Below are 15,696 nucleotides of genomic sequence, written 5' to 3'. Positions count from 1 at the left end.
TAATCTGGATAGCTCTAAGAGGAGAAAGGGCAAAACAGGACAGCCTTCATTAGCAAGCATAAACTATCACCAAGTGTATTTGTTGACCAGACAAATGCTGCTTGTAATGAAGTATAACTTACCACTTCTGCCAAGGCTGAAATGACTTTGCCCAGTGTTGTAAGGGACTTATTAATGTTTGCTCCTTCCTAAAATAAACACCAAACATGAAAGAATTATATTGAGTAATTTCTCATTCATATAGAGAATAAAATGTACAGTAATCTGTCATATGATAGCATATTTGTTTATGATCACAAGTTCTAAAAACTGCCTTCAGTCCCCAATCTTTCCTCTTTTCATTTGTCAACCTGTTCGGACGACATACCAGCCTCCAAGATGTTGTTCTCTAAAACCTTACAGATGCAGCCTTCTTCCCACATGAAACTGCTATTTGTGTTAAACGTATCTCCACCAAACTTCATGTTTTTCTCATATCTGGATCTTGGGTACCCTATTCCCTTTAAGGTCTTCTACTTCCACCTAGGCAAATTTTGCCTCTTTTCTCAAAATGTAGTTCAGTTCTCATCCTAACCACGAAGCCTTCCCTATTTTGTAAATTTTTATGCAAAAAAATTAAAAATTAGGTTTTGTGGATCATATGATCGCTCACAACTCTGCCACTGTAGAGCACTGATAACACAAACTAATGATTTTAGCTATATGTCAATAAAATTTCATCCATAAAATCAGGTGGTGGACTGGATTTGGCCCATGTTGCAGAACACTGATTGACTAGGCAGCTTATTTGGTAAAATAAATACCTTTAATCGAGTTCCTTTGGCACCAGTTGAATCAGCGCGTTCACTTCCTGCTAGATCCACCAAGCTGATTTTACTGACCTGGTAAAGAATAGTAACATAGGGACAATTAAAAAGCCAGCAAGGGCAGGGAATTTTGTTAAAGATTACAATATGAAGAGGACTAAATATATGAAAAGTTCTCAAATATGGTTCATGAAGACAAAAACAAGACATATCATCATCAGCTTAAAGGGCATGCATGCAAAGGCCTGGGGGGGATAGGTCAGTGGTGTAGTGCAAGGTCTTGAGTTTCAGCCCTAGCATCAAAGCGGGGAGGGGGAGGGCTGGGGATTTAGCTCAGTGGTTCCACCACCTGCCTCGCAAGCGTAAGGACCCGAGTTCAATCCCCTGCACCAAAAAAAAAGGGGGGGGGGTGCAGAGTATTTATGGTAATTATTTTGGTTCAAAAGAAGTCACTTGCAGTGGTCTGGATGTGACTTTGTCCCCCAAAGGTTCATACACAGGAAGCTTGGTCCCCAGTACAGTGATGTTGAGAAGCAGTGGGAGCTTTGAGAGATGGGCCCCGCCGGGGGAAGGGTCCTTAGGGAAATGGGTGCACAATTCTCACAGGATCCCTGAGCTGGTTCTCGAGAGGGCTGTTCTAAAAGGACAAGGCTGGCCCCTGACAGCTTCTCTGACTTCCTGTCTGGTGATGTGATCTCCCTACCACACATGCTACTGCCATTGTGATGCCATCTGCCATAAGGTCTCAGCAGAGCCAAGCTGATGCTCATGCCATGTCCCTGATGTCACCTCTAGAACTATGACCAAAAAACTTTTTTGGGGAGGTCTGGGGATTGAACCCAAAGGATTCACGCTAAGTTACATCTCCATCTCTTTTTTTATTTCTTACTTTGAGACAGTCTTGCTAAGTCACTAAATTGCCTTGGCTAGGCTCAAACTTGAGATCCTCCTCCCTCAGCCTCCTAGGTGCTGGAACTACCAAAGCAAGTTGGTTCTTTTCAAGTTAACCAGCCTCAGGTATTTCTCTACATTAGAAAATTGACTAATTCTTAACTTTAGGATAAACATGACATTTTACTACAGTGTGTCATGAAAATATCTAAAATTTATCAGCCCATTATTTAATGGCATATTAAAAATGAAGCAGCAAGCAACAGGAACTCTCATATACTGCTGGTGGGAATATAACAATGTACAATTAGCAGCTTCTTACAAAGCTAAACATCCATCTACCGTTAAGAATCATTCATCCCACTCCTAGGCAGTCACCAAGAGAAATTTTTTAAATCTCCATACAGAGACCTGTACACAAATGTTTGTAGCAGTTTCATTTATAGTATTCAACAAATAGAAGTAGTTTTAAAAACCCATCAAAAGATGATTTAATAAACTGCACTGTATCTATGTAATGGAATATCTGTTAGTAATGAAAAGTACAAACTATTGATACATACAACAAAAGAGATGAATCTCAAAATTATGCTAAGCAAAAGGCAAAATACTGCATACTGTATGTTACTAGAAAATGTAAAGTAATCTATAGCGACAAAAGGTGGATCAGGAATTTCCTAGGATGGGGTGGAAGAAGGGACAGGGACACATTGCAAAGGGGCATGAGAAAACTTTTTGGGGTCACAGAAATTCTCATGAGCTAGATGGTGCAACTAGTTTCACATATACGAATGTATGTCAAAACTGATCAAATTTTACATTTTAAACATGGATACTGTAGTTAACTGTATACCTCAATAAAGTTGTTTCAGAGAAGTTGAGACTCAAGTATCTAAAATGGATTATAAGAGCTATTGGACTGAGGGTGTAGCTCATGGTGGAATGTTCACTCACACGCTCTGGGTTCAACCTCCAACATCACCACCACAAAAAGCAAGCAAGGAAGCTATGGTTTGGGGATTAACATCGTTAATTTTGTACATCTAACATTATTAAAAAATACTTTCACACAAAATGCTCCTTGGTGGCATTCAGATAAATACTACCAAGTAGCATCAATATTTCTACCTCTGGCAGAACAAGTTATTTGATCACCTATACGAAAGAGTGTATTTTAAAAACTAATTTTAAACTTCGCTGCCTGCTGCACAAGCGCAAAGACCCGAGTTCGATCCCCGGTACCAATAAATACATACATACATACATACATACATACATACATACATACATAAATAATTTTAAACAAAAAAGTCACCAAGTAAAAGATAATTCTAATTTTTAGTGACAGTGGTATCATAAAGTACTCATTTTATAATGAAAAGGATCCTAAGGGCCAGGGATTTAGCTCAGTGGTGCCTCGCCTGCCTCTCAAGCACAAGGTCCTGAGTTCAATCCCCAGTACCAAAAAAAAAGAAAGAAAAGGATCCTATATAGCTGCCAGTACAACACATCTAAATTCAGATTTAAGAATCTAGTTACATGCCACTTTGAAATGTAGGCAGAATAGAACTCAACATTGTTTTCATTATTAACAATAATAAAATTAACATTTACTGCATGGCTACTCTGTGCCAAACACTATTATATGCACTTTACCTATATTTACCTTTGAACACCACTATAAAGGGGTTACAGACAGGGAAACCGAGGCACACAGAGGTTACATAATTTGCCCAAAATAATACAGCTGAAAAGAGGATTCAAAGCAAGCAGTCTGGGGCCAGGGATTTAGCTCAGTGGTTCCAGCACCTGCCTCAAAAGCGCAAGGTCCTAAGTTTGATCCCCGGTACCAAAAAAGAGTAAAAAAAAAAAAAAAGCAAGCAGTCTGATTCCAACGTCTACAATATTTAACTACTACACAAAATGAGAAATTAACAAGCACGGGTATTTGAAGAACACCAGAATTATCATGAAATTAAAGAACAAAACATACTGTGCCTGCCTAATCAGTCACATAAACATTTAACCCCATAGTAACATCATCAACTAACATTACTATGGTCCACTCCAGAAGAAAATGAAGGTGTTTCTCTCCACAACTGCTTAACTGTCTTGCATAGAGTTTATGAGATCCAAAAGTCATTTTTTTAAAAAAAAAAAGACTGTTTTTTCTTAACTGTATTTTCTATCTTGAGCCAGGAATGTAGCTCACTGGCACCATGCTTGCCTGAGTTCAATCCCCAATACTGGGAGGAAAAAAATGCAGTATTTTCTACCTTGTAATTTCATTTAAGCACCCAAGCTGAGGCTAGGGTGTAGCTCAGTGGCAAAGCACTTGCCTACCACGCTTAAGTACCTGAGTTCAATCTCCACCATTAAGTAAATGAACCCATGCTGAAAACTGGTATAGCGTGGAAGAAAAATGGTAAGCATAAGTTATACAACAGTACCCTCCATTAGGTGAAAGAGCAATTCTCCTCCATTTCAAAAAATGGAGAGTAGGACCAGGGATTTAGCTCAGTGGTTCTGCTGCCTGCCTCACAAGCAAAAAGGACCCGAGTTCGATCCCCAGTACCAAAATCCCATCTTCACAACACAAGCCCAGAGGTCGAAGTTCCCCTACCTTCTCAGTGGAGAGGTTCGTCTCTGAGTCATGTTTCTTCTGGGTGAAAACAATGGTAAACACAGCATGGGAACGACTACTTGTTTCATTCATGTTGGTAGCTGCCACTGTCCTAAATAAACAGAAAGGGGACACGGGACAATGGAATTCTTACATGAGTTAAAATGGACAGCAGGCTCCACATTATAAGCATAACAATCACAAGCAACAGCCTTAAACTTATTCACAGACTGAGACTCACACAATGCTGCCTGATGTGGGAGCCTGTCAAGGTAACCTCCAACTTCAAGGGCCCTCATCGGAATCACTGCTCATACCTCAGCTATCCCTTTGGAAACCACTGGAGCATTTAATTTCGATTCTTTATTAGGTGCTCATTTATTCCAGAATCAATTGCTACCACAGAGTCATAGAGACACAGTGACTAACATTTTACTATGACCTGATAAACCCCAAGAGTAAAACTTGAAGTTCTAGCCTGTTTCAGCAGTACCTTGTTTTCATAAGACTTAATATGTTAAAACCTGCAGCTCTCCAGCACAGACACAGGATCAGAGGAGTCCACAATGAAAGCAACGTTCACAGCTTTAATGTGGCCTCAATCCCTCAAGTGGGAACAAAGGGCCTCAAAAATGAGCCAAAGACCTCCACCATTAGCCTGTTTCTTACCATACCTGGCTTTGTTCCCAGCGTCCATGAGGTCAGCGATGTCAGTGTAAGAAGTCACTGCCAGCTTCGACAGGTCTTCCACATAGGGGCCAAGAAGCGGGTGTTCACGTACACGTAAGTTACCCTTGTTTTTGGGGTTCAGCAAATCTCGCACTCTCTCACAGTAAATTTCCATGTAGCTCACCTAGAAACATTATTACAGTGAAGTAGAGGACTTGGAAAAAAGAAATCATGTGCAGTAAAAATTTCTAAAAAACATTTATAAATGCTGGGCACAGAGGTGTACATCTTTTAATTCTAGCACTCTAGTGGGCTGAAGCAGGAGGACTGGGAGTTTGAGGCCACCCTGGAGTGTAGCATGACCCTATATCAATAAAACCTAACAAAAAATGACCAAAAAACTTTTTTTTTTTTTTGGTACCGGGGATCAAACTTGGGTCTTTGCGCTTGCATAGCAGGCAGTGAAACCACTGAGCTAAAACCCTGGCCCCAAAAATACTTTTACAGAAAGGTGTGTTATGAGAGATCAGCAAGATTGATGAAGCAATGTGCCATAGTGCTAGGCCCATTTATGCTACTAATAGCACAAACAGGTTATCACCTTGCATAGGTCAGAACCAGCCTTCTGACTTTCTCAGGAGGAAAAAGGACATCATCAGGTTGTCTCAGGCACAAAGTGGTTGCTACTTGTATTCAGCAGAAAAGATATTTTAGAAGCAATATTAGTCATCAATAGTTTTTTTTTATGAATACTATTACCAGTAATTGAGGTTTAAAGTGAGATTACCCCAAGCACTTGGAAATAAGACTTCCATCAGAGTTAAAGCCCAAGAACAGTGTCAGTATTTCAGCACAGAGAAGACAAAAGACTGGTAACTCTAATTCTTTAGACTGATCACACTGTCACCACAGACAATGTATGCACCAGGAGTGGTGAGGGTGGATCAGCCACAGTGGCCTGAAGAAGGAAATCTCAGATAATTGCTTCACAAATTGCTCCATCAGCAGGACATGATGATCCCTCATGATAATGAATATATCAAGTCATCATTTCTTAATGAACATTTCATTTATTTAATCAACTCCCCCCTCTGTCATTCCATGTTCACCAAACAACCATCAGGGTTCCAACATAGGTCTGTCTCCAGAAGATAACACAAGACTCTTGCAAATTTGAGTTTTGAGTTTAGGAAATAGGTACTCCTCATGGGAAGGTAACAAACTAACATGCTGGTCTCATAACAGCCAAATGTGCTTCACTCAAGAGTCTGCCTTTGAAGGAGGGTTTTGTCCTGATGTCTCATAAAATCAGACTTCTAAGTACACAAGGCTGGGAACTGGGATACATTCACTACAGCAGGCCACATTATGATCCTTTCCATGAATCAGATCCTTCTGTACCACTGAGCTATTCAGGCTACAATATAAACTCCCACAATTTTCAACTTTACATTCTATACTCACATTTTCAGAATATCTGAAATGGAACCTTGTCTCCATTTCCATTTCCTTTTTTTCTGTCTCTTTTAAAAAAAAAAATCAGTTAAAAAATTAAGAACCCTAAGCTGGGGATTTAGTTCACTGGTTCCGCCACCTGCCCACAAGCGCAAGGTTCTGAGTTCAATCTCCAGTACCAAAAAAAAAGAACCCTGAAAATTAAGTAATTGATTCACTATGAGACTAAAACAGAACAACAAGTATTGTTTCTGGTAGCAAGTCACCCTAAAAAGCAAGATACTTTCAATTATTCTTACTACTTAAACTTGTACATACAATTCTGAATCCCTAGGAGACAGGAGGGCACATGCCCACCTGCTTGGAAAATTTGTCCCTCTTCACACAAGTGTGAGACAAAGAGGGTTCAACTCATTTGTCTATTATTAAAGAGGAAGACTTCATACAAGTGAATAAAAACAACTGTGATCTAAAGTGTAAATAGGCATCTATACAATTTACAAGATAGTCGACCACACTAATAATCAAATTCAAATTCAAATAAGAGAAATTACACCAAATTAGCAAAGACTAAAAAATGAAAATACTAAATGTTGGCAAGGGCACAATGGGTGCTTATACACCTCCTAGTGGAATTAAAACCTAGTTACAGCCTCTCTAAAAGGCCTTTTGGCAATTCAAATGTATTATTTAACAACCAAGATACATAAAAAGTAGTAGTTGAAAAGAAATAGAATTGTGATCAGAAACTTAAATCCAGCATTATTCATTATAATCAAAACTTAGAAACATTCTAAAAGTACAAAATTGAGGGGGTGGTTCAGCGATCTACAGCGGTAATTAGTGGGACCCAACGAGCAGTGACGCTGAGGACAGAACAGAGACCCAGGCTTCACACCAAGGGAACTCACCTCTACAGAGTAAGACATCTCTTCATTACAGTTGTCATTGATCTTCTCAAAGAGCTCTTCACACAACTAGGGAAGCAGAATGAGAGAAAGCACAAAAGCCCAAATCAGAGAACCACTGTGTCATCCGCAGCACTACAGGAACTGGCGAGACCCAGTTCTCTTCCTCCGGAGATGCATGTCATAACCTCAAGGTGTGATTATTGTTCTAAATGAAATGTAAAAACTGTGAATACACTCTTCTTACCTAAGCTCTATTCTCACTCATCAAGAGAGCCTCAATATCGTTTCCTCAGGAAGAAAGCCACATTCAGAGAAGTGGGAAATGTGCCTCTTCCAGAGTTCTATCAGCAGCACACTGAATCTACATGAATTCTACTCTTCATACTGTACTTGAGTAACCGGGACCCTACTGTCAGTACTGCCATAACAATACAAGTATTATTAAATGGTATTTGCACACATGTGTTACTGAAGTAAGAGACAATTTACTCCATAGTCAGGGTATTCATTACAAACACAGATACATACTGAGACAGAACTTATACTACCATGGAGATAAATGAAAGGTATATTCAAGAATTTTGATTGTATAAAACTTTCTTTTTAGGGCTGGAGATTTAGCTCAGTGGTGCCACCGCCTGCCTCACAAGCGCTAGGTCCTGAGTTTGATCTCCAGTACCAAAAAAAAAACAAAAAAAAAACCCTTTCTTTTTATCATTATCACACAACTCCTACCCTAATGTGAAATGCTTCTCTACTACATGGTTGGCATTTCAACAGGAAACAATTTTTCTAGGTTAGGAAAACTACAAATTTCATCCTCTCTATTCTTTGAATGTCTTATTTAAAATATGTGATATTTTAATAAAAATAGTAAAAATTCCGAGTTTTTGTTTGCTACACCTTTCATATGAAGGCACTCACTCATTATAATGATGAGCATACATTAAGGCAATATACATTTTGAAAATAAATTATATGTGATTCTCTAGAAATCTAAATAGAATTTAAAATTTATTACAAGTAGTAATTTCTAAATAATATTTTTTTTAATTGCTTTTGTATTCAAATGAAGTACTCTAAAATTCTATCAGAAAAGAGGTACATATGTAATTAACAAGAACTCCAATAAAAGCTGGGCACAGTGGTGCATACCTGCGATCCCAACACTTGGGAAGCTAAGGCAGGAAGGAGGGTTGCCATGAGATCAAGGCCAGCTTGGGCTGCACAGTGAGTTGAAGGGAGCCTGAACTACATAGTGAAACCATGTCTCAAAGAAAACAAAAACAAAACCAAAAGAACTCCAGTAATAAAGAAAGGAAAAGCTAGCTGGGCATGGTGGTGCATGCCTATAATTCCAACACTTGGGAGGCTCAGGCAGGAGGATCTCTCTGAGTTTGAGGCCAGCCTGGGCTACACAGTGAGTTCAAGGCCAGCTTGAACTACACACCAAAACCCTATCTCAAAAAAAAAAAAAAAAAGTAAAGTAAAAGAACAGAAAAGCTAAAGTCTAAATGTAATAAAACATTTAGCTTAAGCATAACCTGCCATAAACAATTATGTTACTGCTAAAGAAATATCATACAGAGGCAAAAGCAAAGTCTCCAGAACTACATTGCCTTCATTTGGATCGTGGCACTATCCCTTAATTGAGCAGCTGATCATGACCTCCCTGTGCCTTTATTTTCTTGTCTATAAAATGGAGGTCCAAGCAGGCTGTGGTGGCACATGCCTGAAATCCCAGCCCTCGGGAGGCTGAGGCAGGAGGCTGAGACTGCACTGTCCATGTGGTTTTGAGCAGATGCCTGGCACACATGAGATCCTGGCTTGGGGTTAGAGGGAGCTGGTGCCACTCATCAAAGGATAAAATAACGTGGCACTGAGGGCACAGCAAAATCTTCATGAAACATTCATTCTTCCACCTTTACAGACAGGCACGTGTGCATGTCAATCTCTTCCATGTCACCTAAGCTCCTGTGAGGGAAAGGGACAGAGGTCGTCACCTTTGTGCCTTGCACATCTTAGTGCCCAAATACATGTTTGCCAAATAAAAATACTTGTTAAAGCAATTTAAGACAAAAAGTAATTACTTTTTACCTGTGGAATGATGCCAGCCTGGCTTTCTTCCTGTTTACCCATCATTGTGTAAGATTTCCCAGCACCAGTCTGCCCGTAGGCAAAAATACAGACGTTATAGCCCTCAAAGGCATGTAAGAGCATTTCCTTCCCAATGTCATTGTACACTTGGTTTTGAGATGCAAAGCAGGGATCTTCAGGCTGTAAAGATTAAAAGGAAAATAGGGCCCGGGATTTAGCTCAGTGGTTCTGCTGCCTGCCTTGCGAGTGAAAGGTCCTGAGTTCATTCCCCAGTACCAAAAAAAAAGGAAAATAAAAGGCATTTTATTCAAATTCTTTTCTATACTTTTCAATTTCTTCCATAATAAATAAAAATGTTTCAAATCAGAAGTCGCCTAAACTGTACTGTACATTTTTAAAGTACCCCTTACACAAATTTTCGCTGCACACATACCACCCAGGGGTGCGTGCACACGCGCACGTACAGTAAGTCATCCATAACCAGAAACAGCTCCATAACTAGCTGGCGAGACACATCCACTTTCTACAGCCTCACGTCACTCTTCTAGCCAGGGAGCTCCAACCAGAGCACCCTTCTCTTTCCCTCTCCAAATATTCCACTTCCTGCCACAGACTCTTCCCTGGCAATTAGGCTTTGCCAACAGGTTGATACATCTTTTACTTCTCAACACAAAACAGGGAAGATGAAAGCGAAGTGTGTAACAAAGAGATGGATGGCACAGAGGCAAATTCTGCCCGAGGTCAGGGAGCCTGGGGCTCTGCACTGAGGACACATGGGAGGAGCCCTCCCACCTCTTCCTAGGTGCTGTCAAGCTCCTGTTTCCCCTGAGACTCTGAGGCTCTTCCAGAATGTTCAGAGGCCACATTCTCCTGTTACAATTTTTTTTTTCAGTACTGGGGATCGAACTCAGGACCTTGCACTTGCGAGGCAGGCGGTGGAATCACTGAGCTAAATCCCCGGCCTTCTGTTACAATTTTTAAAATTAACTGTGCTCATTCCAATCTTCCTAGCCTTCCATTCTCTCAAATTTTAACTTAAAATTAATAATACACTGAACAGGTTTTTAAATTCGGCACTTTCTAGGATCTGTAAGTACAGTAATGAGAATCCTAAGATATTTCTAAATAAATCCTCAAGAGATGTCTAATGAGGCTAAATTAGGTTCAGTATTGATTTAGTTTAACAAAGATCACTTTTATATGTATGTGTATGTTATACATAAATTTTTCCATCAACCAAAATATTTTATTAAGAATACTTTATTCTGGGCCGGGGATTTAGCTCAGTGGTTCCACTGCCTGCCTTGCAAGCTCAAGGTCCCAAGTTCAATCCCAGGTACCAAAAAATAAAAAGAATGCTTTATTCTGGACAGGCGTGGTGACGCATGCCTGTAGTTCTAGCACTTGGGGGAGGCTGAGGCAAGAGGATCACACGAGTTCAAGGCCAGCATAGGGTACATAATGAGACCCAGTCTCAATAAAACCCCCCCAAAAATAAAAAGAACAATTTATTCTTCAGACAGTATTCACTGTATCAAAAAGTCAACTGATGCTGGACTACACCTGCAAAGCATCAACTGAATCTGTTCACCTAAGGGAAAAGACAAAATAGAAAGGGAAAGTGGCTCAGGAGACTCACCGAGGTGTGAGACCAGTAGGAGTAGTCGAAGCTGAAGGACTTCGGTGCTTCCTTAGGGTTCTTTGGGTTAATAATACCTGGAAAATGAAAATGTTTCATTCCATTAAGTTCTTTAATTCAACATGATGTCATATGCATACTCAAAATAAATATCCAATCAGGATATTCATACCACTGAATCTCAATAAAACAATCAAAAACTTAAGTATTGGGCTGGGGATTTAGCTCAGTGGTTCAGCCTCCTGCCTCCCAAACTCAAGGTCCTGAGTTCGATCCCTGGCAGCAAAACAAAACAAAAAAACCCCAAAACACTGTAAGTATCACATTTTTAAGAGGAAATTTAAAGTACACAGGGAACTTGAAAACAAAAATCAGACCAACAACATTCACTGTGTGTTTCCGACATTGAGAACAGAGCCTGGTATACAGCAAAGTCTCAGTAAATATTCTGCAACAGCAAGGTCCCGAGTTCAATCCTGGTACAAAAAAAAAAATTTCCGCAACTGAGAATTTATCTGCCCTAGGTATGTTAGCAGTCAAAATTTGGAAATGGACCGTGTTACTATTTCAAGGCATTTCATAAGACTTGAAATATTTCAATGACATCCAGTACTCCATTAATCCAACCACAACTGGAAACAAATTCTTTCTAAAGATCTTGTTGTCTACTTCAGAAAAGCATTTGGTAATGAAGTATTCATTACAGTCTTATTTCTGAAATCCACAGCTGACAACAACAAATATATAAGTTATTTCACAAATACATGTATGTGTGCATATGTGTACGTATGTTCATACAGTGGAAGCACAGACTACTAAATCATCTGGAGAATGTTATAAACAGTAGAATTACTTTTTGACTGAAGAGCATGAAGTCTCCCTGCCCATAATAAAAGTGATTTCTCATATAATCAATCCAGCCACACTACACTTCAGGGAACCACTGTGAATGTGAAAGCTTAATCTCTTCCTTTCTCCCTCACACAAAGCTTTAGCTCCTCATATTTCATGTGGAACAGAATCTTTATAACCTGTGGTCATGAAATCTCCTACAGTGGATATCTGAACCAATCAACTTCTCTACAGCAGGGCCCCATCCCAGGCAATCAGTGAGATCAGGATTAAAAAATAAATCTGTCTCAGGCAGCTGCTGCTCAGGACACAAATAGCAACAGTTGCTATGGTGCTTAACTCTCCCGCTAGATTCCACTGGGTAAGGCCACACACTTATGTTCCAACCTCAAATGCTGACAAGAGTATTAATAAGGCTCACACTGCACATAAGCATGTGACAGGGAGGCATGGTTCTAGAAGGAACATCTCCAACACACAAATGGTAACCTAAGCAAAGAAGTGCACTTCTAACCAAAAGGTACAACACACAAGAGCTCAGTAACAATGCTTGCTTCAGCAGCACATACACTAAAATTGGAATGATACAAGAAGATTACCACAGCCCCTGAGCAAGGATGACGCGCAAATTCATGAAGCATTCCATATAAAAAAAAGAAAGAAAGATTTAAATAACAGCAATACTATATTCAGGCAGCAGTGACTCTGAACCATAACACTTTCTGTTTGTTAACCCTTTCAGCTACACACAGGCAGATGTTTTCCTTTCCCCAATGGACAGATGAAGAGAGGCTAAGTAAGTCACCCATGGTTACAGAGCTGGCTAGAGGCAGGTCCAGGATCTGCACCAGGAGTGTTAGGCCCCAGAGCACACACTCCTAGTTAGCCAAGACATCACCATTTAGTGCTCACCCTCTATGCCAAGGGTGCCAAGGCAAAAGGGAGTGGCATTTTATGCGTATCTGATGCACATGTATGTGCATGTTTATGTGTATATGGCCACCCTCCTAAAATTAAACCACAAGCATTGTTTAAAATTCTTTTTAGCCAGACATGGTGGGACACACCTCTAGTCTCAGCACTCAGGAGGCTGAGGCAGTAAGATCACAAGTTTGAGGCCAGTTTAGCAACACAGCAAATTTGAGGCTAGCAGATAGTAAGACACATATTACCTTAAATATACAAAATAGTTTCTAATAAAAAAATTTTAAAACCTTAGAACTTGCAAATGAAAAGATTTTTTTGCAAATAAAATGTTGATGACAACACTACTTATCAGAACCCTGTAAAGACCAAACATACTCCAGGCATGGTGGTGCACGTCTATAATCCCAGCACTCGGGAGCCTGAAGCAGGAGGATCACTGTGAGTTCAAGGCCAGTCTGGACTATATAGTGAGTTTGAGGCCGGCCTTAACTACATAGCGAGACTTTGTCTCAAAGAAACAAAAATACCGAATATACTACTCTTACTTCTGTTTTCAAATATGCCAAAGAACTTTTCTCCTTTAACTCAATTAAGAAGTTTCCAACCAGAAAAAGGAAGAGAGATAGTACGTATCATAGAAAGAATACAGCATTTTGCAAAATGACCAGCATCAGTGCCTATAGCCTGACACACATTTTAATATTCTATACATAGAAGCAGTGACTTAAGCAACGGGGCGTGGTGAAGCCCATTTTTCTCCTTCCTCGCAGGTGCGCCGGAGGATCTCGCGGCGCGCAGCCCCTCCACTCCGGCCCGAGATGAACGCTGCGGCAGAAGCCGAGTTCAACATCCTCCTGGCCACCAACTCCTAAAAGGTTACTCACTATAAACAATATCCACCCAACACAAGCAAAGTTTATTCCTACTTTGAATGCCATGAAAAGAAGACTGAAAACTCCAAAGTAAGGAAGGTGAAATACGAGGAACAGAATTTTATGGGTTGCAGTACATTCTTAATAAGTACTTAAAAGGTAAGGTTGTGACCAAAGAGAAAATCCAGGAAGCCAAAGAGGTGTACAAAGAACATTTCCAGGATGATGTCTTTAATGAAAAGGGATGGAACTACATTCTTGAGAAATATGATGGGCATCTCCCTATAGAAGTAAAGGCCGTTCCTGAGGGCTCTGTCATTCCCAGAGGAAATGTTCTCTTCACGGTAGAAAACACTGATCCAGAGTGCTACTGGCTTACAAATTGGATTGAGACTATTCTTGTTCAATCCTGGTATCCAACCACAGTGGCTACAAATTCTAGAGAGCAGAAGAAAATTTTGGCCAAATATTTGTTAGAAACTTCTGGTAAATTAGATGGTCTGGAATACAAGTTACACGATTTTGGCTACAGAGGGGTCTCTTCCCAAAAGACTGCTGGCATAGGGGCATCTGCTCATTTGGTTAACTTCAAAGGAACAGATACAGTAGCGGGAATTGCTCTAATTAAAAAATACTATGGCACCAAAGATCCTGTTCCAGGCTATTCTGTTCCAGCAGCAGAACATAGTACGATAACAGCCTGGGGGAAAAACCATGAAAAAGATGCTTTTGAACATATAGTAACACAGTTTTCATCAGTGCCTATATCTGTGGTCAGTGATAGCTATGACATTTATAATGTGTGTGAGAAAATATGGGGTGAAGATCTAAGACATTTAATATTGTCAAGAAGTACTGAGGCACCACTAATAATCAGACCTGATTCTGGAAATCCTCTTGATACTGTATTAAAGGTTTTAGATATTTTAGGTAAGAAATTTCCTGTTACTGAGAACTCAAAAGGCTACAAGTTGCTGCCACCTTATCTTACAGTTATTCAAGGGGATGGAGTAGATATTAATACCCTACAAGAGATTATAGAAGGCATGAAACAAAAAAAGTGGAGCATTGAAAATGTTGCCTTTGGTTCTGGTGGACCTTTGCTGCAGAAGTTAACCAGTGATCTCCTGAATTGTTCCTTCAAGTGTAGCTATGTTGTCACCAATGGCCTTGGGATTAATGTCTTCAAAGACCCAGTTGCTGATCCCAACAAAAGGTCCAAAAAGGGCCGGTTATCATTACATAGGACACCAGCAGGGAATTTTGTTACACTTGAGGAAGGAAAAGGAGACCTTGGGGAATATGGTCAGGATCTTCTCCATACTGTCTTCAAGAATGGAAAAGTGACCAAAAGCTATTCGTTTGATGAAGTAAGAAAGAATGCACAGCTGAATATAGAACTGGAAGCAGCGCCTCATTAGGGTTTGCCCTATGAGTGCATGCGTGCATGTGCACCCGAGTGAGAGTATGTAGTACATAATGTTTATTGTACAGCTATGGGGACTTTCTTTGTGTTTTATGATACATTACAGCCAAATTATTTGTTGGTTTATGGACATAACTGCCCTTTTTTTTGTTTGTTTCCAGTGTTTAGGTGGTCTCAAATTAGACAACACATAACCATTGTGAAAGATTAATGCTAAAGTAAGCTTTTTAGGACCCTTTGCCAATAGATAGTAACTTAATCTGGTATTGATCTTTTCACAAATAACAGAACCAAGAAACTTTTATATATAACTAAAGATCACATAAAACAGATTTGCATACAATTATCATGATTGCTTTATGTTTATATTTAACTTGTATTTTTGTACAAACAAGATTGTGTAAGATATATTTAAAGTTTCAGTGATTTAACAGTCTTTCCAACTTTTCATGATTTTTATGAGCACAGACTTTCAAGAAAATACTTGAAAATAAATTACATTGCCTTTTGTCCATTAATCAGCAAATA

The 15,696-nt window shown here is 39.7% G+C and overlaps 1 protein-coding gene, 1 non-coding gene and 1 pseudogene across 18 annotated transcripts in view; 2 read left to right on the top strand and 1 right to left on the bottom strand.

Moving 5' to 3' along the window:
• Positions 1 to 15,696, bottom strand: part of Kif1b (kinesin family member 1B) — a 145,295-nt gene that overhangs the window by 90,900 nt on the left and 38,699 nt on the right. For all 17 annotated transcript variants that reach the window (XM_004863617.3, XM_004863616.3, XM_021243464.2 and 14 more), the window contains exons 3-9: positions 11,092 to 11,168; positions 9,453 to 9,632; positions 7,356 to 7,421; positions 4,995 to 5,173; positions 4,321 to 4,432; positions 804 to 881; positions 123 to 188 (exon numbers count right to left, since the gene is read on the bottom strand). In XM_004863617.3, the coding sequence (XP_004863674.2) occupies positions 123 to 188; positions 804 to 881; positions 4,321 to 4,432; positions 4,995 to 5,173; positions 7,356 to 7,421; positions 9,453 to 9,632; positions 11,092 to 11,168 (758 nt within the window). The remainder of the gene's footprint in view (positions 1 to 122; positions 189 to 803; positions 882 to 4,320; positions 4,433 to 4,994; positions 5,174 to 7,355; positions 7,422 to 9,452; positions 9,633 to 11,091; positions 11,169 to 15,696) is intronic.
• On the top strand, positions 12,490 to 12,595 carry LOC147827382 (U6 spliceosomal RNA). Its single transcript, XR_015452592.1, has one exon. It is a non-coding gene; the product is annotated as a U6 spliceosomal RNA (small nuclear RNA).
• LOC101704777 (nicotinamide phosphoribosyltransferase pseudogene) lies at positions 13,674 to 15,163 on the top strand (annotated as a pseudogene).

The sequence above is a fragment of the Heterocephalus glaber genome, unplaced genomic scaffold (genome assembly GCF_053883595.1).
Source record: "Heterocephalus glaber isolate CG9 unplaced genomic scaffold, H.glaber_assembly_v1.0 deba00001447, whole genome shotgun sequence".
Classification (NCBI taxonomy): Eukaryota; Metazoa; Chordata; class Mammalia; order Rodentia; family Bathyergidae; genus Heterocephalus; species Heterocephalus glaber.
Note: the sequence above shows the minus strand (reverse complement) of the source record. Positions and strands in the feature narration are given on the sequence as shown.